This window comes from Rhinolophus hipposideros (assembly GCF_964194185.1).
Source record: "Rhinolophus hipposideros genome assembly, chromosome: 7".
Classification (NCBI taxonomy): domain Eukaryota; kingdom Metazoa; phylum Chordata; class Mammalia; order Chiroptera; family Rhinolophidae; genus Rhinolophus; species Rhinolophus hipposideros.
In genome coordinates, this window is record NC_138053.1 from 36,960,142 (window position 1) to 36,985,515 (window position 25,374).

At 39.1% G+C, this 25,374-nt stretch overlaps 1 protein-coding gene across 3 annotated transcripts in view; it reads right to left on the bottom strand.

Moving 5' to 3' along the window:
* Positions 1-25,374, bottom strand: part of RHOBTB3 (Rho related BTB domain containing 3) — a 78,575-nt gene that overhangs the window by 45,553 nt on the left and 7,648 nt on the right. For all 3 annotated transcript variants that reach the window (XM_081053084.1, XM_081053082.1, XM_081053083.1), the window contains exons 4-8: positions 18,711-18,865; positions 15,926-16,037; positions 12,732-13,097; positions 5,372-5,484; positions 2,181-2,301 (exon numbers count right to left, since the gene is read on the bottom strand). In XM_081053084.1, the coding sequence (XP_080909210.1) occupies positions 2,181-2,301; positions 5,372-5,484; positions 12,732-13,097; positions 15,926-16,037; positions 18,711-18,865 (867 nt within the window). The remainder of the gene's footprint in view (positions 1-2,180; positions 2,302-5,371; positions 5,485-12,731; positions 13,098-15,925; positions 16,038-18,710; positions 18,866-25,374) is intronic.

Genomic DNA, 25,374 nt, shown 5'->3' on the forward strand with positions numbered 1-25,374 from the left:
AATATTTACCAAGACTAGTTTTAGAACTGCTATAGTTGCTTCTAAAAATCATTATCTAATGGAAAAAGACAGAAACCCAAACAACAAATTGGGGGTGGTAGTATGTTTTTTAGATGACCATCTATTGCAGGGATAATAAATAATGCCATGTCTCCTTCCAGCCAGTTGTTGACGACGGCCTGGAACATTTTAAAAGAAGGATCTGCTGAGGCCCTGGGTTCAGGACGATCCAATGCGTCAGTCCACTGGTGTTAGCTGCCACTGCAGGGGGAAGGCAGGGGGTCTACCAGTCAGGCCTCTCTATACACCTTCATACACACCATCTCAATCCCTGTCACCACTCTACCGGGTAGAAATTAGTATCCCCATTTTACAGGCAAGGAAACAAAGGATTAGAAATGTAAAGTCACACAGCCAAATCTATCCTATAGTAAAAATTCAAGCAAGATCCTAACTAGGTCTTTCTCGTCCCTGTCACTACCACCTCATCAAGCTTAACACTAAAAAGGACCTTTTTAGAATCTATATAGTTTATGATCTTCACTTTGCAAATGAGGAGACTTACGGCCTGACGTGTGAAATGACTTGCCCAAGGACACACACTGGTTGGAAAGCAAAGCCAAAGCTAGAGCTAGGGCTCTAGACCGAAGGCTCAGCCTCCTCTGGAGGAGATGGCACTCCTGCCTTCTCCACACTGCAAGCTGCCCTCCCACACTTTTCAGAAATTAGGCTTGTCCCTTCTCCAGCTGATGGCAGAGAAAACTGTCGCTGGACCCTGCACCTACCCATTCCTGCTTCTCCTTGCTCCCGACTGCCTGGGAGGCCTTGATTTGGAGCTGGAGAAGCTACAAAGGGCACCACCGCAGCGGCTGATCGGATATCAGCACAGGCCTACAAACCAGCCTTTCTGGACCCAGCCTCTGTGTAGTTGGGAGCCTGAGCAAAAGGGTTCCTCAGTGAAATCATGGATGAAAAGCACGATATTATGAGAAAAGATTCTCCACATCACTGCTTATGTCTTTTCTCTTCCTATAACATGTATTTTCGTGTGTTGCATATTCTCTTTGAAAATCTTTTCAGTAGGTTACATTAACAATGTTTGGTGTCAATGCCTCCTATGCAATTTATCACAGATGTTAACGACTCCTATGCAAATAAGCAAGTTGGGTCTTTTGTTTGATTTCTTTTTTCCAAATCGTTTTGGTTTTTTATGCATTTCAAGGTCACTCTAATTATCCCATTCTCAGGGTTCCAAGCTCACTGCAGACAGTGCTGACAGTAGCTTATCAGAAGGCACCCTGGAAAGTTTCCAAGTCACTGCTTGTCCTGGCAAGTGGCTAAAGTTAAACGTCAAACGAATCCTTCTGGGGGAAAATTGTAAAAAGTAAACGACTGTTAACTGCCATACATTTCTACCACGAAAAAGAATGATATCTTTCTTTTAGAAATAGCTCACCTGAAGGTCTACATAATTATTTCATTGGAAACTCCTTCCATCCTTCTTGCAGAACTGAAGGTATCTGACATTCATTTTTTAAGATTACACTTTTAACCTACTAAAGTGATAAAATTATCCAAGTGAATAATCAATAATAGGCATTAAAACAGCTCGTCTTTATTAAAATCAAGTAGCATTACTTGCTCACGGAGAGAAACAGCAGCTCTCAGTTGCTCTGCTGATGACTCTTGGAGCGCTGGAAGAATAAATGCAGCAATATCTACAGATGCCTGATGTAAGCCAGGCGTGACCCACACCCATGCTTAGTTCCTTTTGTGCAAATAAAAAGGAAGAGAGCTGAACAAAATCAGCTAGAGATAATATAATTTTAAGGGGACTGGTTTCAGATGACTCAAAAAGTAGGATCTTAAAGAAATATACCAACAAAAATACTTCATGGGGTGATATTACTGATCACCCCGTTCCTTGCTGGTTGCTAAAAGTTAATGAAACATATGGTAAGGGGGAAAACAACAAGTAAAATATAAATTTCTTTTCTTGTTTTAATAAAATACTTCATTTCCCAGGAAGATTTTGTTGAAATTCAGACAATATTAATTTACATCCTGCAATAGAGAACAATCATTCCTACACCCAAAATAGTCAAAGCTGAAATAGAAAGTTAGGTAGGTAAGAAAACAATAAAAATGAACAACGAACTTTGTAAAAAATTGATCCATACCTTGTATTTCGAAGACAACATCAGCAAGCATTGGTTTATTAAGGAAAAACTTGAGGGAAGTATTATAAAACCACAGAGGTTTTCTTGCTTGATAGGTTTTGCAATTCCTTAGGCAATTAATCTGTAAGGAGAAACAAAACTACAAGGGTAAGTGTTATACGAAAAGCTTGCATCATATATATGAGCTGGCTAGGGAATTCGGAAAAGTGTGCTAAATGTCTAAAGAAATAATGATCACTTACTCTACGGCATCTCTGATCATAGCTCTCATGGGAACTTACCCTCACGAACTACATCTGCTACCTGTCAGTGAGCAGCAATGCACTATGCAGCACTCAGCAGTGAATGATCTGGCTCACTGAAAGCTCAAGACTATGGCCGCGAATCTGTGGGTCCTAAGTCCCCCGCCCGAGCTCTCTGTCACCTGGGAAACAGACGACAGCAGTCCAGCCTCATATGAATGCCTACATTTACACATCCAACATGCTCATTTGTTCACTAATTAAGAAAGTATATACACAATTTAATTTGTAATTAAGGAAAAAATACCTCTTTTTCCCTTATCACACCATGTCCCACTGCTTACGAGATAGGTCACTATTAAAATACCTGAGAGTGATGAATTGGTTCATCTCCACCTAATCTACAATTCTGGGATTCTAAATATCAGTTCTACCCACAATAGGGACTGCTGGCATCACTAAAAAGTTGCCTGGGTCGCTGATCTGGAGCGGCAGAGAACATCTTCCACGCCTACACCTACCTGTCCTCTCACCCCTTCCTGCTCTAAGCCTCCAGGAACAGTGCCTTCGTGTGACCTAGTGGTCTCCAGCACTCCTCTGCTGCCAACTCAGGATTTGGTGCTTTGTCTGTCATTCCTGTCATCTTTCAGACATCCCAAGAGTTGAGGGCCAGCCCCTCTTCTCTCACCCTTCCATACCCTGTTAAGTCTCAAAACGTCAGCCCAGTCAGAACTCTGACCTTTGTTTGCCAAGCCAGGGAATACAGAAAGATTTATCCCTAAAAACTAATCAAACATACAACGTTAGCATTAAGAATAAATGTCACCTATTCCCCCACTCTGAATTAATCTACTAAGGTGGAAAGTTAAAATATTTGATAAGAGTGGAAAAAGGAAGGAAGGAATTTTCACAAGGAAGAAGAAAATAACTCCAGAATGCTATCCTTGATCAAGACAGAGAAGCAAAACAGGAAGATACAAATTCTGGTCCTATAAAGTACACTCTCAGACCCTACACACAATAAACCTTAATACACACTGAAGATATTGGGGGAAAGGATTCAGCGGACTATCACACATAAATAAGAATAACAGTCAAAAAACACCACAAAGAATTTGAGAGCTGGCAGGGGTTTTAGAAGTCATCCAGTTTATTTATTTCTCATTTTACAGAAAGCCCAGAGAAAACTTGCACAAAGCCGCAGAGATAACTCATGGCAGCACAATTTAAATGCACACTTCCTGATTCCCAATTCAGTGTTACATCCCCGTATCATATTCAGAGAATGACAGAGACCCTTACCCCAGAAATGCACAGGAAGAAAGCACAGAAGAACTCCTCTCCTCCCATACAAAGGAAGGAATTGAGTTCAATATCACGGACTTACATAGCCCTCAGCCTTCCCTTCACCAGCAAGAATTCATTTTATTCTCAGTTCTCAAAGGAATGACTGTGTGCAGACTAAAACCCACGGAAAGGCTCAAGCTTAGAACAAAACGCAACACTTTTATCCTAACTATTCATATAAAGGTTATGCATTTGTATATCATGAATGCTGTGTAGATATATATTATGTATGAATACACATACACACACACACACACACACGCACGCACACACACATACACACACACACACCAGTATAAACAGATTCCGTTGCCAACTCTGCCTTGAATGTGAGGACAGAAGTTTGGAGAGGACAACATATCCTCTCCAGGATATACATTTTCCTCACATTCAAGGCAGAGTTGGCAACGGAATCTGTTTATACTGGTGTGTGTGTGTGTGTATGTGTGTGTGTGTGCGTGTGTGTGTGTGTGTGTATGTGTATTCATACATAATATATATCTACACAGCATATACACAGGATATACATTTTCACTGGTCCATAAACAAGTTAATCTAGAGAACATTCCTACAAAAGCCTTATTTACTTGAATTAAATTGCAAGAGAGCTACCAGCCTGCCATACACCTGTGAAACTGGACAGTTTCTGTACTAGGTGCTACTGAAACAAGAGAAGAAAGGTCTTGCTCCTTAATTCCATGTTTGGAAGTAATACTTTGTTTAAAAAAAAGGTCCATTTTTATAATTAGAGGATAGTTGGAAATCTTTATTAAAAGCTAAAATAGCTTTATATTTTTAAAATATGAACTTAAAAATGTTGGCTTAGGTTGTAGAACTGACAGTCATCTGTATAAAAAAATTAGATGAATAAAATTTTTTCTTACATTTCATGTAAACCTATATATAGTCTGTTAGGCACTGAACATAACTTACCTTTTTATCTACTGTAGCCAATCTGTTTATCACAGAATCTGAAATAAGAATACACTAGCTAAATTGTGTAATGCAATTATTTTAAAACCTAACAGATTTACTTTGAAAGCCCTTACAGCTGCGGTACAATCTAAATGACCAGCGTTTCAACATGCGCAAGTTTATGACCATACAAAAAAGTCTGAACCTGTATGACGGTAGGTGAAAATAAACCCCTAACTGTTCGCTTGGTCAGATTTCTCAGAACTCTTACAAGAGGCACACGCAGACGCCGTGCTCCTGAAAACTACATGGACCTAAATTTTGAGGAGAAAGCATCCCTGTCTAACAAGTGTATCTGTAACTGGACAAATTCAACGGTCCTTTAGTCCATATGGACTGCATATTCCTGGAGCACCAGGGGAATGTTTTAGAGGATGAAATCCATAAGGAAACATTTTAAAGACATGACTTACACAGATTTTAATTCTTACATATATTAAAATCTGAGATAGTGAGAAATAGCGTGTTTACGTTTAAAATATTCAAATGACAGAAAATATACTTAAGGAAACTATATTTGTATGTTATTGGGTCTTCCCATGACTTCATATTATACTATTCATCATAGTATTTCATTTATAATTCAGAGAAAGTCAAACTAAGCCAACTTATAATAAACTAACTTACCTTTCCTGGTGTTTTTAAAATGCATTTAACTTTCTCAATTACATTTGAAACATCCCCAGAATCTTTCAACTTCTTCCTGATATCTTCTTCCAATTCTTCCCACTGGAAAGCACCTGTAAACAAATTAATATATATTGGATTTTTCCATTAAAGCAGGAAGAAAAATAAATCTCTTATTAGATATCAATGTTTCCCGTTTCAGTATCTAATTTTTCTTTACCAAATATATATCTTTGTAATTACACTAAAACATTTAAACAGTTCTCACATTAAAAAAAAAAAAAAAATCTGTTTGCCTTCCCCTAAATTACTCCAAACCTGAAGTCTTCCTCCTTAGCTAGCTGCTACCTCTCTGCAGTAGGTGGTCAGCTAGTGACACCAGCATTGGTCAGAATAAGAGTTAGCATCACAAGTAGTCCAACACCCATATTATTTACTTACCCCGGGGAAGGCAGATGTGGTCTTTTCTAAGGTTGAATCAAATCGTACTAAGCATGGAGAGCAGTGACTACTGTCAGGTAGAGGAACAGGCCATCGGGACAGAATACATTCATAAGGTCACATGCATTTTCAGGGGATATGTGCCACAGCCACCTCTACAGAACCAACCTGAGGAAGGGAGCTCGGTAATTTCCTGATGAGCTGCATGACCGTGGCATTGGAGCAAAATCACCCTACCTGGCCCCTGCCTTCCCATGTCATCCCAACCCACTTCCAAGCTCTTCCTAGGCTCACTTCACTTCTGTCTCACACTCTGTCAGCCCCTTCTCCTCTGGTCTTACGAGTAACTATTCTACGGTCAGCAAACGTTTACCTTTTCCTCAAGCACGCCTTTCATTTGGCCTACAGCAGCCTCCCTATTCCCTAATGGCCGTTTTCTTATCAAATCTGTCCTATTACTCAATGCTGATAAATTTCCAAAAGTACAATTCTGATCATGACATTCTGAGGGATTACCCCCATTCAACCCATGGTTTTCAGAAAGTTCTAACTCCTAAAAATATAATTCAAAAAGGTATCATGTGGGTAGGCATAGTTGAGAGTCTGGGTTCTAGTTCCATCTCTGCCATTAATTACTGGTTTAACTTTAATCAAGTCATTTCACTTCTCTGGGTAACTTGGGGTCCTTTTCTATCTGCTGTCAATCTCTCTCTTCTTTTTTTTTTTAACGATTTTATTGGGGAAGGGGAACAGGACTTTATTGGGGAACAGTGTGTACTTCCAGGACTTTTTTCCAAGTCAAGTTGTTGTCGTTTCAGTCTTAGTTGTAGAGGGCGCAGCTCAGCTCCAGGTCCAGTTGCCGTTGCTAGTTGCAGGGGGCTCAGTCCACCATCCCTTGTGGGAGTCAAACCTTGTGGTTGAGAAGACGCGCTCCAGCCATCTGAGTCATTCAGGGCCCAGCTCAGCTCAAGGTGCCGTGTTCAATCTTAGTTGCAGGGGGCAGACCCCACCATCCCTTGCGGGACTCGAGGAATTGAACTGGCAACATTGTGGTTGAGAGCCCACTGGCCCATGTGAGAATCGAACTGGCAGCCTTTGGGGTTAAGAGCATGGAGCTCTAACCGCCTGAGCCACCAGGTCGGCCCTCAATCTCTCTCTTCTGATGCGTCCCTTCATGTATCCAGAATTTGTCAGATGCCTTCACGGATATTGGGCCGTGAAGAGGGCACATAATAAACATGTACTGAACCAATGAGATCAGGCAACTGCAGCCAGTCTGTACCAACAAGGTCCAAAGCTAATCTGAAGAGTCAGATTGACAGTCCAGCAGCTCTCAGACCTCATGACAGTGGAGCCCTGCAGCACTGGGCACTCTTGCTTATCTTTAACCTTTTCTCCAGACCTTCATGATAACTACAGTGCATCCTGGAAGGACGAGGAGGGAAAGCCCTGATTTGAGGCGTTTGCTATTTCTACAGCATAAGGACTCCCACCAAGGCCAAATTCAAGCTACCAGTAAGCCATTGCAGAACGCGGACTTGGGAATAAACACCATCGGTTCTCATGAGCTGGTGCCAGCTGGTTCCAGCGCACCACAATTCTCCCCACCTTTGATCGCTCTTTTGCTGACTCTACTGTTAGCTCCCCTTCTACCTGAAATTCCCAAATGTGTGTAGTGTATAGTTTTTGTTTACCTCTTCCAGCACTAATGATTTTTAACTTTAGGGTCACGTACTCTTTTCACAATCTGGTAAATTCTTTGGGTTGTCTCTCCAGAAAATTTCACATGCACACACGGACATTAAAGTCTATACAAAACTTTCAGGAGTAGAAGAACCCTTTAGAAGCCAAGGGACACCAGATCAAGAAAATTTACTCTATGCCAGTGATTCTCAACTCTGTCTGTGCATTACATTTACCTGGAGATCTTTTATAAAATACCATCGGAGGAGGTCTCATCTTCAGACCAACTGAATTAGAATTTCTGGTGCTGGGCCCAGGTATCAATTTTAATAGCCTCCTAGGTTATTCCAATGTGCACTGAGTGCTGATGACCACTGCTCTTCCCTTAGACATTTCGTCCGTTATCAAAACCCATGGTTAGTGGTATGCAGCCAACAGTAGGTTTAGGCATTTTTAATTGTCTATACTCACGCATATTAAAGGAGAACACAGACATTGTCTTTTAAAAGTAAACTATATTAACTAAAGAACACCTATATAGTATCTCCACTCAGAATATTACTTGAAAGAAAGCAAGCATCAATAAATTTAGGGGATTAGAAGCAGATAAATCCCTACAGGCCACTGATCTGTTTGAGGACAGAGAAAGATCCAATAGCTAAAAATGAAAATAAGACTAGTTCCTAAGGGCACTTCAATGATAGATTGTTTGGGCTGTTTGCATAATTAGAAATGCTTATCAAATCCCCTTTAACACCTTTAGATCCTAATAAGACAATAACCCTTAGACTGGGATTTCCTTTTTTTTTTTTTTTTTTAACTTGTGCTAAGAACATTTAATACACACACTATCCTCTTAACAAAATTTGAAGTGTTCACCCAGTATTGTTAACAATAGGCATGCTGTATGTACAGCAGACCTCTAAAACTTATTCGTCTTGTATGACTGGGATTTTCTTCATTTCTCTGAGCATTATTTACTTTCTAGGCTGTTAGAGAAGATGGTAAACTCATGTGTCCTAAACTAAGTTTTTATGCAGTACAGAAAAGAGCATGCCACAGAATAATTACAAGAGCTAGAGAATACTGCTTCCCCGAAAATAAGACCTAGCTGGACCATCAGCTCTAAATAAGTCTTTTGGAGCAAAAATTAATATAAGACCAGGTAGTATATTATATTATTATGTTATATATATTATATTACATTATACGCAGTATTATATTATATTATACCCGGTCTTAATTGGGTCTTAATATAAGACTGGGTCTTATATTAGCTTTTGCTCCAAAAGGCTTATTAGGGCTGATGGTCCGGCTAGGTCTTATTTTCGGGGAAACACGGTATGCAAACTGCTTTACCCTGGCCGCATTTCAATGAGTGGTGTGAAATTCTAAGGGCCATCTGTGGCAGGAAGAGCTCAAAGCTAAATTCTTGAGGTTTTTGCAAATATTTCAATTCCTAACCATCTGAGATCCTGTGACTCAGGAATTTGCAAGCACAAAGACTGTATCCAGTAGTGTAAGAATGTTACAATTGTATGCCATTTAAGGGTTACTCCAGGAAGACCAGGAAACAGCTACCTCACTTTTCAGATTACTCCTTATTTAGAGATAGTCATTAAGTATTTACATATCATGCAGTGTTACCTGTTATCCAGTGGAAAATTAACATACACAAAACAGACATATTTTCACAGGGCCTACTCAGAAATTTGAAAAGGAAAATAAACTGAAACCTTATAGATAGGTGTAATGTGTGAACCAGCCTACTAAACAGGCCCTTCCTAAATATAAGACCCAATTGTCCTATATACAAAACTTCAATTTCCTGAAGGTTAAAAAAAAAAAAAAAAAAGAGTACGTTATTAAAAAAAATTAAGACATTGTAATTTGGTTCTTTTTTTTTCTTTTTTTTTTTTTTTTAAGGCAGGAGCTAGGTTACTATGGTTTTTCAGCCCATGTTCGCTCAGGGCACGTATTCCTGTGTGTGCCATGTCTTGGAGTTCTGCCTCTGCTTTCCCAACCCAGCTGATGAGAGCACAAACAGCCCCTGTCCTGACAGTCCTCTCATATAAACTACGGGTAGGCCAGGGCTTCTGGGAGGAAACATTACATAACTGAATCTTCAAACCTGTGCCCTGTTCAGAAGTTGTCAAATGTTCAACAACAAGGGGGAAAAAAAAACAAGCCCATGAGCCTAGCCTCTTTACTGACGTCTCTCAGAAAAAAAAAATGTAGGTTTAAATATTTTGTTTGATTTGATAAAAAATATTTTTAAAAAAGCAGTAACCAATTTACAAACAAAGACTAAAGGGTAAAACAACATGTCAATCAATGTTTTGACATTTGAGAGTGGGGATCTGGCTGATTTTTTGTGTCTTGATAGATTTTCTGTATTTTTCAAAATAATCTTTACTGTGCAAATACAGCTTTAGTATCTTTTAAAACATAACTTACACATAACATAACTTTTGCTTGAGTCTGAGGTTATACTCTGTAAATAATTAAAGAAAAATTTGTAGGTACCTACTGAAGCATTTGTTTCCTTCTCCATGAGCATCAGGGTCTCCCTGCTCAATGGCCTGTGGCCCTGCTCATACCTGACACCACCTCTTGCTGGGCCATGACATACAAGGAGAGATCAGTGTCCGATTAAGAAGCCTGAGCTCTGAGCCGGTCAAGGGCTTGCATGTCAGCAAGCTCTCCTTGCCATCATGCCCCTCCACCCTCTAATCGCTATTCTGAGGCTCACTTAGTTTCCACCCAACCTCTAAGCATCCACTTTCGCCTTCTGGCGGAGGGTACAACAGGGCACTGAAAGCCCGAGCACCAAGTAGTAGCTCTGCATCGGTCAGCGGCACAGCTGACTTCTTGACTTTGTGCGTAAGACTGAAAACTGGGTTCCTCTCCTGGGCTTATGGCTGGTACCCAGTTCTTCCAAGAGCAGGTGTTGCCAACTGCTGGTTCAGAGCATCAGCACTGCCTGGGAGACTATTGGAAATGCAGAATCTCATGCCCCACCCACGGCCTCCTGAATCGGAATCGGCACATGAACAAGATCCCCAGGGGACTTAGATGCACTTTAAGGTCTGAAAAGCACCGGCCCAGATGATGGACGAACTGCAACACTGACCACCTGTTGTCAGAATGTTGGCCTTCCTGAGGTTGATCGCAAGGGGAAGAGGGCCTCCTACATGGACTCCTGTCTTGTCTGCTCTGTTCACTCCTGCCATCACCAGAGATGAGTTTTCAAAGGCCCAGTCTGATCATGCTTAAAATTCCAAAACAGCTTGTAAGAATGGCAGGAACAGGTCCCACCAGGCTTGCAACTTCATCTCCTTCCAGCCATCACCTCGCACTCTATGCTCCAGCCATGGGGAACTACCTGTGGTTCCCCCAAAGAGCAGTTACCAAACACTACATTTTCATAAATGCAAATTTCCCAATATTTAATTTCTTTCAAATGGTATTAGAGTAAACATATAAAAAACTGATAATAGGTAATTGACATTGAGGAAGGACACTGGAGGATGAGGACTTTTTCTTTTCTTTTTCCCTTTTTTTCCATCTACATGTATGAATTTTTCAATTTAAAAATCACTTCCTAGGAGAAAGACAAGTAGGTTCTGTAACTGGAGAGACACCCAGCAATTTTACTGCTACAGTATTAAAGAGGATCTAACTGACCTCAAAGTGCTCACGTGCCTTTGAAAGTATTCAATGGATGTTGTGGGAAACTTGCTGAATAATTCATAATTTCAACAGTAAAATCATTGAAAAGAAAAGCCAACCACTTCCTTTGCAGTGCTCTAAACATATCATTAAAGTAATTTTTTTTTTCTTCTAACATGTAAACATTTTGGCTTTTCAAAATTAGTCTAACATTCTGACCTGTGAGATTCTAGGTTTAAATACAACAATCTGCAGGACTACATGAAATCTGTAGTCTGGTTTATTCATATGATGATTCCCAGCTACTTGAGTCTACTCATTAATTCAACGGACACTAATGGAGGTGTTGAGGGCACTGAGCTGGTGTGCCCTGAGGAGTGGTTATTCCCTCCTTTTTCCAAGCCAACATTCACTGAAAAATGGGCTTCACACCTACTACCACATTCTGCTCCTATATATATATTTTAACCCACTTAAATATGCATGCTGAAACTGTACTTTTCACAACCATTCATTTTTAACTTATAGAATTATATAACCACAACCCAGATGAAAAAAGGAAAATCCTATTTTTAGCATCAGTCATTTTAACTGAAGGTTACCCAAAACTCTTACTTATAGGAAATGATACGACTTTTCTTTATTTGCAAACCTTTATAAACTTCTTATCTGCCCCCAATTCTGAAGTCTAAAAACAGATTATACATGTTTCTCCGGACAATTCCACAGAGAAGTGACCTTAACGTAGTATTTTATCAGTACATGATTCCAAGTGGAAAAAGAAAATTAAAAAAGAAAGAAGTTCTTAGAAACTGTATATTTAGATGCTTACTTTAAAAACTATTTTACATTCTTTTTTTTCTGTTCATATATGGGATACTTAGATGTGAGACCTTCAATTTATTTGCTAAAATGACTCAGATGAGACTTCTATTGTTTAAAATACGGTTGCTACTGAGATTTTAAAAGGACAAGCAGAAAAATAATAGATAAGCTGAATCATAAAAAGGTAAGAGCACAGTAAGAACAAAAAGTTAAATCTAAAATAGTCATAGCCAAAGTTCATCAGATCGCAGCCTAAACTACCTTTAGGTACTGTTTCCAGTTCCTAAATTGAATGCAATGACCCTGCTAATTTCTCTCTTCAATTCCTTCCAAAATCTAAATGTCACACGGAAAAGTGAATATATAGGTAGGTTTTAGTGAAAGTGAAGATATAGGCACTTATAGGCACTTATTTTCATATACACCTGGGCAATTTTATTTCTTTCAATGCAAATTGCATAATAAGTTCTTTGTATTTTCACATTTTGGGTATTTCTTCCTCAGTAGGAAACGAGATTAATGTCTTTACAAGTCGATTTAAAATCAAGGCAAGTAAACTTGTAAAGAAGATAGAAAGCTTGGACCAAATTCCTGTACACAAAGCAAGTACTATTTCATGTGTAATCTTCATGTCAGATGATAGGAAGATCAACGTAAAACTAACCAATACCCCTAGGACCACAGGCATACCTCATTTCAAAAGCTTAAGAGAACATACCAGAACTATTTGACAAGATACCTGAATAAATGAAGCGCAGAATGTCTGATAAACACGAACAGAAGAGGACATCTTTAACGACGACTCGTAATGGTGGGTTGCCTGGAGAATCCTGGCTAGCACCTGGGAACGCAGTATCTCTGTTTATAGCAAAGAGATCCTGGGTAGTTCGGATGATACTGGAATCCTGAATATCAGCAGGGCTCTTCACATTGAAAAGCAGCATGAAAACATGGCTTACGGCGCAGAGCACAATCTTGTGGGCCTCTACCACCTCCTTTAAATCTGGGTTGTAAAATACCACGTCCACACACTGGCAGCAAAACAGCAAGTTGTTTAAGTCAGAGTTATAATGTGATGCTTCAGCCTTTAAGACGGGCATTTTTTCTGTTTCAAAAAAAAAAAGAAAAGAAAACTACTCTTTAGGTCTATAGACCCAATCATTTCAGGTTCACATTAATACAACAAAACAGTATTTTTTAATGCTATTAGGGTAAGCCATATGAAATTGCCAATATTTGGCCATTTTTGACCTACAAAAACAGCAATTTTATACAGTTTAACCTAATTAAAAACACATGTAAACAAAACATATGTAAACTAATTATCCAGGAATTACAGGGTTTCATAACACAGACACACGGAAATGCTATATTTATTTTTTATAGTGCAAATGGAAAACCTACTAATGTCATGATGAGCAATAAAATAACATGTCTCATTATTTCTATGTCCCCAAATAAAACAGTCCTTCAAATACTGAAGTTTAGCATGTTGGTAGTCATTGTTCTTTACTGTCACCTGATCAAAAAATTCGAACAAGTTATTGAGTAAGTTCTGAAGAACCCAACCTCACATCGGAAGCTCTTTTCCTACTGGGGGCTGGAAGTGGAGGTGGAGGGATCAACTGTTAAAAACTGCCACTTCTCAAAGTCAGGCCTCAGTGTCTTGAACGCTACTGTTTGAAACCATCTTGACCATTTTATTTTGATCCTAAAATTAATATATTTTTCCTCCTAGTAAAATAATATGCTTTCCCAGAACCAGCTTCTTCTCCTCAGCCCACTTCTAGGCTCCCTAATTTCCATAAGAAGATACAACCTTCAATTTCCTAGTTCAATCAGTAACAAGATAGACTAGCCATCAACCAAATCAGAATATCCACACAGCGAACCACCTTCTAGGCCCTCGGCAGAGACCCTAATTATAAAACGTCTGCTAACTTTTATCCAAAGCTGAGCTGAGGAAAACGTTATCGGTGAAGGGTTGCTTACAGGATATGCAATCACCTAAATCAGTGAAATGCAAACTTCTTCAGCAATGAAAATTCTTTATTCTAAAGCAAAAATTCCATTCTATAAAATGAACAATAACAAGGTAATTTGGGAGCCAGGCCTTTTCTGCACTGAACCCCATCCGTCATCCTTTCCACTGCCTGCAGCACCTTCACATATACTGACAGGCTGAGAACAGTCTAAAAGCCATGTGCCCAAGAGCCCAGGATCCGTGCTTAGGACAAGTCAGACCCGGAATGAATGTACACCCAGACCTGGCCTCCTGGGTGATGCTCAGTGCGATACCCACAGCTCTCCTAACAGAAAAGTACAGGAAACAGCCATGTGAACGTTGAGACTGCATTTGCAGATGGGACACTTTCGAATTTGTGGATGGGACACCTGGTACCCCCAAATGAACACCCACAGAGAAACTTCTTTTAGTGCTAAATTACATGAAATGCTTTGCTTTCTCTGAGGAACTGGTATGTTTTCTCTTCTTGATTAATAAAAACTAAGAAATGATCTATCTGCTTTATTTGTTTGGCTGCTCCCCACCTACCTTTTCATCCATCAAGTATTTAAAGCCACAGTGCTTGCTACGTAACACACCATGTTTCCCCTTTAACTCTGTACCCCAGGATGTCCAGAGCCACGTGGGTATCATTTATGGTCTATATAGCTGCTTTTTGTTTAAACCTGGAATTGACCTCTCATACTAATTTATATTTTCCTGATTTTAAATTTACATTCATTCATTCATTCATCAAATACTTATCAAGTATCTACTTTTTAAAGCAATATCCATAACAAATTGATCTGAATAGAGTACTACTCTACTACTATAATTTTGTACAAATTTTTTTGCCTTATATCTAGATACACACACACACACACACACACTCTCTCTCTCTCTCTCTCTCTCTCTCTCTCTCTCTCTCACTCACACTGCTGACCCATTTAAAAGTTGTAATTATCAGGATATTTTGGCTCTAAATACTTTCATATTCATCTCCTAAGAATAAGGATATTCTTCTATTAACCACAATAGCACTATCATACATAAAATATTAACGATAATTCCATAATGTCATCTAATTTTCAGTCCATATTAAAATTTTACTCAGTGGTCCCAAGAACGTCTTTTAGATGCTTTTATTGAACCAATCAGAGTCCGTGCATTGCATTTGGTTGTTATTTCTCATTAGGCCACAATCTAGAACAGCTCTCCACCATACACACTATTTTAACAATCTATAGGTTCAAGTCTTTAAGACAGTAGTACTCCACCGCAGGGATGGTACAGATGCCTGATCACTGCACTGGACACCTGAAGCGGAAGCTGAACAATAATGAAGGTCAACTACAAGTTTATATATATATAGCTACAAGAAACGGAGTACAGCATTAGGAATAGAGACAGGGGAAATGGCTGTGTGTGATGTCCGAGGGATAGTGGATAGGGTAGGGGAGTTGCCACTGTGTGATGGATATAAATGATAAATGTCTATTACATTGTTTTGTGCACCTGAAACTAATAAAAATTGTTAAAATAAATAAATAAATAGCTATAGTAATTAAAACAAAAATTTGTAACTTTGCATGGTGATGGATGGTAACTAGACTTATTTTGGTGATTTGCAGTGTATACAAATATTGAATTATTCTTTTGTACATCTGAAATTAATCTATTATATGTCAATTATACCTCAATTAAAAAAAAAGACAGTAGTCCTGAAAATGTGGTTCAAGCACCACCTGCTTTAGAATTACCTGGGAAGCTTCTTTAAAAAGCAGATTACAGGCTCCATCACAGAATTACTGAATCACGATGCCAGGTGAGTCCTAAGCATACTCAAATATGAGAACAATTGCTCTAAGACTTGTGAAATGATCTATAATAAATATCAATGAATGTCTAGATATTGGCTAATAACGCACCTGGTTGTTCAAGCTGAGGTGGTCGAATTCCATGAAACGAGTTGCTCATTTTCCTTTTCTTCATTTTTTCACTTGTCTTCTGATTTAAGGCTTGAATCATAAAATACTCCAACTAAAACATGAATCAAATTTTAATGAAAGTACCAACAAAATTATGTATCTGACATGATTATTTGTACCCCAAACCACATTTGCCAAATGTTTTCAACGCCAGTACCATCTACATGCAAGCTTTAGCAAACACTCTGAAACAATTTTTTTCATTTAAGAAACTGTATCAAGTAGAACAGATTGTGCCTTGTCTAGACATAAATAAACTATCCATTCAAGAAGGATCTGTTTATTCTCTTGAATCATCAAGAAAGCCAAGCAACACAACTGTGTGACTGTCAATAAGAGTCTCGTGGGCAACCACAGCAGTTAATAGTAGAGAAAGTCAAGGAAGGAGCAGATCTGCTTCTATGTCACATATGCTCATATCAACTAGGGAAGTTCACATTGCTCTTTTCTTTTCCTGAAGAAATTACTTTGAAAGACATCTTTTATCTTATAAATTAAAAAAATCTTAACCATGTGTTAAGGTGGGGCCTGTGCTTTATTACACTGTGAGGCCTGGGGCAAAAGTACAAATGGAGGTTCAGGTCTCACATACCAAAATATTTAAACCATATACATCCAGAACACAAACTGTTCTGTAGAAGATATTCTACCCGCCTGCTTTGACAAACACATCATCACAAAAGCCTGGAAGGCCAGGCTCGGATTTAAATTCTCAGACTCCCCAGCTGTCCATGCAGTACAGGGAGAGGTGGACCCTAACTCCTGGGCCCCTTCTCTTCTCACTCCTCAGTCACCTTTCGGGTCTATGGGTGCATACCCCAGGAGGATGGAACCAGAAAAGAGGCCTGCATAGGGGCCAGACTCAGGGCCAGCTACCCAGAGAATTCTCAGGGCCTGGGTTTTGGAGCATGGTCACGGCATTGTTCGATATAACTCCGTTCTGTGCTGATGGAAATGTTCTATAGGAACTGTGCGAATCAATACCCCAACCATATGTAGCTATTGAAATGTGTCCCCAAAATGGGGCTAATGCACCTGAGGAACTGAACTTTTTTATTAATTTAAATATAGAGAGCCACATGTGGTTAGTGGCTACAGGTCTAAACGGGCTACCAGCTCTAGTGGGCACCTCTCCTTGGCTCCATCATCTTGTGCTCTGTGGAGAGGGATGAAACTAGAGGAGGTACTGACAGAGGTCTCTAAAGCTCGAGGGCACATGTCTCTGTGGTCCCAGTCTGAAGGTAATGCTGCACAGCTGTTCATCCCTGACTCTTCAACACAAGATTTGAAATGCTCCTTTCACTCTGACATTATCTCTCCATTCATATTTTTGCAAACGCTATTACTTCTAACACTCAAGATTTCAGGTGTACTTTACTTTTCAAAAGTCTAAAAAGAGAGCACTTTGATTTTATTTCCATATTCTCATAAAGTCTTGAGTGAACGAAAAAAGAAATTGCCATGTTTTCTCCCACTCTTGACCACCTCTTCAATCCTCATCATGCCTCCACTCCTAACTGCAACGCTAGTATTAGGAGCAAAGAGAAACAAAGAGGTGAAAGAGAGAAGAGAAAGTGGTAGTTAGGAGGTTGGAAGAGTGATCCTGAGTATTTCAGGTGCAGGAACCTGAATGGGGAATAGGCCTAAAGACCCCCAAGGAACCAGCCCCTTCTCCAACAAATGAAACTATCCTATCTTCCCCTCCTCCCAACTTCCTAGGTATTTCAGATAAATATAAGAGTCTTAAACTAAATTAAGATTCCTTTTTTAAGCCACTACAATATAATCTGCTTGACAGGAAAAGTTAGGTTTCACCCCTCTCTATCTTTCTACCCACTGCTTATCAATATACATAAGACAAAAGCTTCTCAATCATTGATGATAGCAATATTGGGAGTCTCTCTCCCTAATTTTATCTTTCTTTCTTATCTGGAGTTTAGTAGCTCCAGAACAAATGAAATTTCTATAGTCATCTATGGAAACCTCAACATTTCAACACGAATCTACACAATGAATGTTCTGGCGTATTGGAAAGGGTACTTGAGGAAGAGCTGGGGAACTGATGGAGAAGTCCAAAGCACTTCTGCTTAATGTGGTCTTTACTTGGTTTAAACCTAATGACGTTTACGAGAGATGTCTGTTGAAAGGAGTCACTTGTTAGAGGGTTGGAAAGATAGCGCTAAGATGGGCCTCAAAATGCCTGCAGAACCCAATAAACGCCACTGTGACAGAGCAACAAACCCTGGCTGCCCACATATCCAACAAGAAGCTATTTGTGTAAGTAGTTCCGCTGGATATTTCTGAGCTATACCAAGGTCTGAAATATATGAAATCTTGCCGAAACACACACAGAGGAAGAATAACGATTCTTTTCAAGTGGTAGATGGAAATGAAGAAGCAGTTTCAGGGCCCCCTTGTTCAGGCTGCCACGCTCACTGAGTTGCTTGAAGATGCCCATGAAAATAGACATCGTGGGTTTGTGTAAGTAAGTATGCTCTAATAAGGGGAAAATTCCAAAATACCACACTAGACGACAGAAAATGTTTCAGAGAGAGAGAAAATCAGTATCTTATTCTAACAAATTTTTTTTTTCTACGTACTCTCATGTTATTTCTCAAGGTTAAAACTAATCATGCTTTTAAAACCAAAGTTCTAATTGCCGTTCTGGAAAAGAGCTAAAGAGCCAACCTGACAAATGCTTTATGTAACAATAACGGCCACTCACCACTCCTCCGAAATATTTTCCTATGTAGAAGTCATCAAGGCTGTGTAGTTCCAGATAGGTAGCTCCTAGTTCTTTAGCAAGCTGGATCCCCTCTGTCGTACTGACACAGCTCCCTCTGTCTGAGGTGCACAGTGGGCATGTGCAAGGCAGTTCTTCTGAGAAAATGAATGTGAACAACAAAGAGCTTTGAATGTAAACAGGAAAAAGAAATACATAGACCATCTGAACATTAAACAACAAATTAAGAGCTTATACCAGAAACCACAGTTCAAGGGCATTTAATAAATCCGTGACCCACTAGAATAAAAGTGTCCATGATAATCAAAAGGTGCCTAAAATAAACAAGGTTTAACTGCAATAAATAAACAAACGGTATTTTATAAAATAGAAGAATTTAAAAGTAGGTGAATGGATGTTACCAAGGCAATTACACTAATTAGACCAACGAGTCAGTAATGGCAGGTCTGCTTTCTTGTACACAAACTTGGCATCCCAAGTATCAGTACAAATTTAACAACTTGATTGCCCATAGAAACCATGGAAAACAGTGGGTGGAAACTTCTATTGTTTTATAATAAACTTTAAATATATTCACCAAGTTTGATTAGACCTTTATACTTTTAATAAAATCCTCAATTTGACCTGAATCTTCAAGGCTGCAAACCTGCCACTCTCTTTGTGGATTTCATGTAAAATATGTTATTATTAATCCAGACATTTCAATTATTAGACTCTAAAGCATTCACCTGCAGAGACCAAATTCAATCACTCTAGCTTTTACTTCAAGGGTGAAAAATAAAAAAAATAAAAACTAAAGGAATAAAATGTATTTACTCAAAATGTGAACTGTCCCAAGATTCATGGTTGTGTCATGCATCGATCTGTGACTGGGAAGGTGGCAGATCAACCCATCTACAAGGACACTCATTAACAAGGCTAAAAACATACTCGTATGTTCAATCAACTCTGTATTTGTTAGCTAGCTTCATTTTGTTTCATGCGAAAACATCAGATATGGCATTATTCAAAGCTAGCCAAGTCAAAAGGGGGTAAATCCATTTTTAGAAATGCATGTTGTTGTAGACTGGCTTCCCTGGGAAGCAGACTCTGAGATAGAGACTGGTGTGCAGGAGGTTTATTGGGTGACCTTGGGAACAACTACTTTGCAACACTGAGGGAAGTGGGACTGGGCGGAGGAAAACTCTGAAATGCAATATGGTTGCAACAGAGAACTCAGCTGATCCTACAGGGGGCTCTGGGCTTAGATGGCCCTGAGAGTGATTCATCATTTAGGGAAAGGCAGCCGGGCCTTTGTATTCTTCCTAGCCTACCAGTAATTAGAGGAGAACTGCCCCTGTGGAGGGGGGCTAACCTTGGGCAAGCAGCTTCTATCTGCAGAGGGTAATGCCTGGAAAGGGACTCAGTTGTGTGACACCAGCAGCCAAGTAACTGAGGGAGTACAGTGGTCCCAAAAGGGCATTTGGGCAACTCCCCACAGCACACCCGTACACAACAAATTTGCTACCAATAAACTGCATATGGATGGAGCACGTATGGGTTCATATAGGGTGTATATCAAGGATATTTCGTGCATGTGCATACTATGTACGTAAATGTATGTGCACACATACAGGACTTAGATCATTTTAGCTTCACTGAAAGCATTTTAGAGCTCAGAAACCACATATACATTCACATCCTTGTTTTATAGAGGAGGAAACTGAGGCTCAGAGAGGTTAAGTGACTTGTCCAAGTCCCTATGTGTTAGAGATGGAGAAACGATAATAAAATTGTTACTCGCTCCACCTGATAAAAGGACATCAAAAAATAAAATAAAAATTTAGTTTGAGTAAGGAATTATTGATTCCAAACATACAGTGATTTAAAAATTAAGCTTGGCTTCTCTAAATGATGCCATCAATTCTAATCTGAGCTTTTACATTTATTTTTTCTAATATCATTTTAGGTTTGGAGCAAATAAAGTTTTCATACAGAATTCAGCCTGTTTTGAAAAATGACACGTGGTATTTCACATTCTTTACAAAGCCTTCATAAACAGTGCCTGTGACTTTCTGAAGACAGAGGGCTTCTTATGTCTACAAAGCTCTCCTTATGTGGATGGAAAGGAGTAGGAAGGTCATCTTATTAAACTTTATTTCTACACAAAAACAAAGCCAAGTCAGTAGCATTTCGAGTGAACAATGAAGTGAACACAATGGAAAATAATCTTTAACAAATTATCTTGAGTTGAGGGAAAATACAACCATATCAGGTTTAATCCAGCTGAGTGGGGTTTTCCATTGTGAGTAGTCAGAAGCATCTTACTGACACACATGCCTAGAAAGTTCCTCCTTACATCCAATCTTTATTTCGCCTGTGTCACAGAAGACATTTCTTTTTGTTTACATACACCCAAAAGGAAAAATGCCTAGTCATGAGGTGTTGGACGGGCGAAGCAACAAAACACTTATGGATTAGATAAACCTTCACTGAGCACTTCATCAGGATCAGAGGACCCAAAATAATTTTAAACCATCGTGCCTTCTTTAGGAGCTCACTCTTGTGAGCCTACCTCAGGGTCACAGGGACCCTGTGAATCAGAGTATTATGCTTCTAGTTAACACTGTAGCTCGTTGTTGTTGTTTTTTTCTTATATGTTGCCTTTTAAGGTGTTATCACAAAATGTCTATTATTTTAAAGCAAACACAATGTCACTCTGGAATTCAGATGAATATGGGCATCTCTTTGAAAGCAGTGGCTTTGAGAACCTGTAGGGTGATCCTTACAATGTGCCAATACTTGAAACTTTTAGAAATCCTTTTAGGAATACTAGCCTAGCAACTACTAGACTGTATCAGAGCTTCAAAAAGATAAGAAGACAAGATGCCAGTTTTCAGGAGCTGAAGGCTATGAATACACCCTAGGCATGTTTGGAAGAATGTTTCTACTTGAAACATTCAATATTTAGTAAAAGACAAAAATGCGTTCAGAGCCAAAAATGATGAAGATATACACAGTCAAGCTTGTCAAAACGTGTAACAAAGGAAAGACATGACACATTGTGTTTGCTGAACTAATTCTCAAAAAGAGATCAAGAGAGGAGTTAACAGGAGAATACCCAGCAGTTTCATGTGTTGCAAGAGACTGGTGGGGGGTGGGGGGGGAACAATAAATATCCTTGGGTTGAATAGCCAGATTTAGCTTTGTAATTATTTTGTGATCACATCTTATATGGTAAGTTCATCTCGCCAGTGAAATTGATTTTTTTCAATTATGTATGTCATTCATGCAACTATTCAATCACTCATTGAACAAATGTTTATTGAGTGCCTATCGCACATCAAATACTAAGGATATAAGGACACATAGATAAAAGAAGTTCACAGGCAACTGAGCCAAGATAGACATGACTGCAAACAATCATGGTAAGTTGTAGAAAAAGGTGCACAAATCACCATGGGAACAGAATCCTCCATCACCATCACCACCTGGAAGGCTTCACAGAAGAGGTAATGATTTAAAGAATAAATATGAATTTGCTATGCAGGTATGATAGGGGGGTGTGCAGATGGGCACACCAATCAGAGGATATAATATATGCAGAAACCAGGATGTGAGGGGAAAAAGGGAACACATTCACTTCCAGTTTCAAGACGGCCAGCTACAACCCACACTGCAATCTCTTCTTCCTGCTAAACCACAAAATGATGAAATAAAGGGAGGGAGGAGAGGAAGATGGAGGAAGGCAGAAAGGGAGGGATGGGGGAAGGAGGAAGAGAGGGGAGTAGGAAGGGAGATGTGCAATACGACAACACTCAAAAGATCAGAGGAGAGATTCTTATCAGCCCAGAAACGATGAAAGCCTGAGCAGCTGAAGGCAGATGGCACAGGACCAAAAAAAAAAGCTGAAGCTCAGAGTACAGGTGGGACGTCAATCATGCACTGTGGCAACGTCAAGAGTGCTTACTGCTTAATGATGGGGGTTGGGGGTGGGGTAGAGAAGGAGGCGCAAGAGCAACAGAGTGGAGATTAGCGGGAGTACTCCAGTGAAAGCAATTAGGCTTGCAGATCCTGTGTGTACTCCCACTCCCACCTCCACTCCAGAGAACAGCTGGGCAGAGGAGGAAGGGATCCATCCAACAGGGAATCTAAAGTAGAAAACTAGGCAAATTAAGAATGATCCAACATTTGAGAAGCATCCATACCATGAAATAAAATCTCATCAAATGGAAAGACTTATCATGCCCCCCTCAAAACCAGACTTAACAGACCAATCAAAACAGAATCTGAAAATAAGTATAATTAATTGAAGAGGGCATTTTAGAAGTTTTCATATCTTTAAAATAGGAACCATAAATTATGAAAAATAACCAATTAGAGATCTTGGACATGAAAAGCTGTTGAAAGAAACAACAAAAAAATTAATAGTACAAAATAGTGAAATGGACTCAGCAGAACTAATTTGTAAACTGGGGGGGAAAAAAAGGACAAAGAAATTCTCCCATAATGCAACCGGAGGAAATAAAGGGATACAAAATATAAAAGAAAGGTAAGAGAATTGGAGGAGAGATCCAGAAGTTTCCATTTCAGTCCAACAAGAGTCCCAAAAGGAGAGAATAGAAAAAAATGGAAAGAAGGTGATATCTGAAATCAGAAAGTTGAGACTTTCCCAGATCTACAGAAAGACATTAAGTTCTTCAAGTGTATTTCAGTGTGATGGGCATATAAAACACAGAGGATTGTGTCTTGTGTCCTACGAGGCTCTAGAAGTAGTCAGGGGCTATGTCATAAAGGATTTTGTATTTTAGGTAAGACTTTACAATAGAAAATTATTGAAGTGACATACAAATACTGGATTGGAATAAGGACATCAACGAGAACCCATGATTTAAAATACACACACACACACACACACACACACACACACACACACGTAAAATCTCCAATGAAAGAGCCTAGAAGCCATGACATCTAAAGTAACGAACACCCCTAGAGCCCAGATCTTGGTTTCTAAATATCATTACTCACTCGAAGGAACTAGGGCTCCCTAAAGAAATGACGGAGTCCAGGGCTGGGGCAGGCAAAGTCTAAGGAGAGTCTGGAACATCTTGTGCCAAAAATCAGGAAAGACTCAAAAATTAATTGGAGCTAACTTGAAGAGTCTCCCTCTAGGCAAATTTGGGGTAATGTGAGCATCAGAAAGAATAGTGAGAAGAATATATTATAACATATTGAATTTAAAGAGCAAACCCATGAAAGAGATGGGAGCAGAGAGAAGGGAAAGCTCTATTTACATAAGAATACTAACTAGTAAGTGTAGAAGGAATGATTAAAAAAAAATTGCTATTGTACAACCACAGTTACCAGACTTGAAGGAATTGTGCAATACATTAGGTTTGGATTCTTTAAAAACATCAATGTCAAGAAAGATACTTCCTTCCCTTCCTCACCTCCCCAAAAAGGCTGGGGATCTGTTCTGGATTTAAAAAGACATAACTATTAAATGCAATGTGTAATCCTTAATTTCATCCTGGATGTAAAAAAAAAAAAAAAAAAAAAAAAATACAGCTTTGGAATAATTGGGAAAATGTGAATATGGATTGTATTTATATTTTAAATAATAATGTAATAGAAAATAGTTACATTTCTTGAGTGATGATTATATTATGGTTAATAGGAGGATGGCTTTGTTCTTAGATGATGCAGACTTAAATAATTAAGGTTAAAGAAATCTCATAATGCTTACAATTTACTCTCAAATGGTTCAGAGAAAAGTGTGTGTGTGTGTGTGTTAGGCTTTGCTGTCCTATTCTTGTCAATTTTCTTAGCTTTGAAATTTTGCAGAAGAACGTTTCTAAAGAATTTAAAGTATTGAGTACCATGATCTGATTTGTATTCTAGGATGATTACCATGAGAGGATTTATTTCAGAAAGAGGCAAAGCAGAAACAGGAGACTAGAGGCCAATTTACCAGGAAGCTGATAAAGCTTAAATCAGGTCCTTTTCTTGTGGGTTCTTCCCAAAGTCCTGGGAGGAATCTGAGCAATAGATTCTTTCACGTGGTCATATGCTTTGGTAAAATTTGTAAAATAAAATAGTTTAACTACATTTGGTTAAGACCACTATCTCTTTCCACTCCAACTTATTTCACCTTATATTAGGCAGCTCTGGAGTAACCAGGGACATCTGGGGGATCGTGCTAAGAGAGATTCAAGTTTAGTGAGATATCATTTGTGGTCTACAGTCACTTCCTTGCACAGTTCAGTGTCCTGGTACATGAATGGGCTTCAGAAAGGCTTCTGCCACCACTGCGCTAATTTATTTGGTGTCATGACAGCAACATGCTAAGCTAGAAGACAAACACAACACGAAGTATGGTGCCCAGAACCAATATGGAGAGTAAAGAAATATAGTACTAGAAGAATAACTGATTATCATTTTCTTCTCTCTATAGAAAATATTAAAAAGTGGTTATCATACGAAGAGGTGATCAAAGACTACGCAGCCCCCCAAAATACAAGAAAAGTTAAAGAAGTGTCAAGCTGTTAAATAATAGACTTTTTAAAAAAAATATTTGTGGCATTTGACAGTTTTTTCAGATTTGTAATTTGTTGTGCTTTCTTTTCTCTTTCCAAATAAATAGACACTGTTGTACATAAAGGCA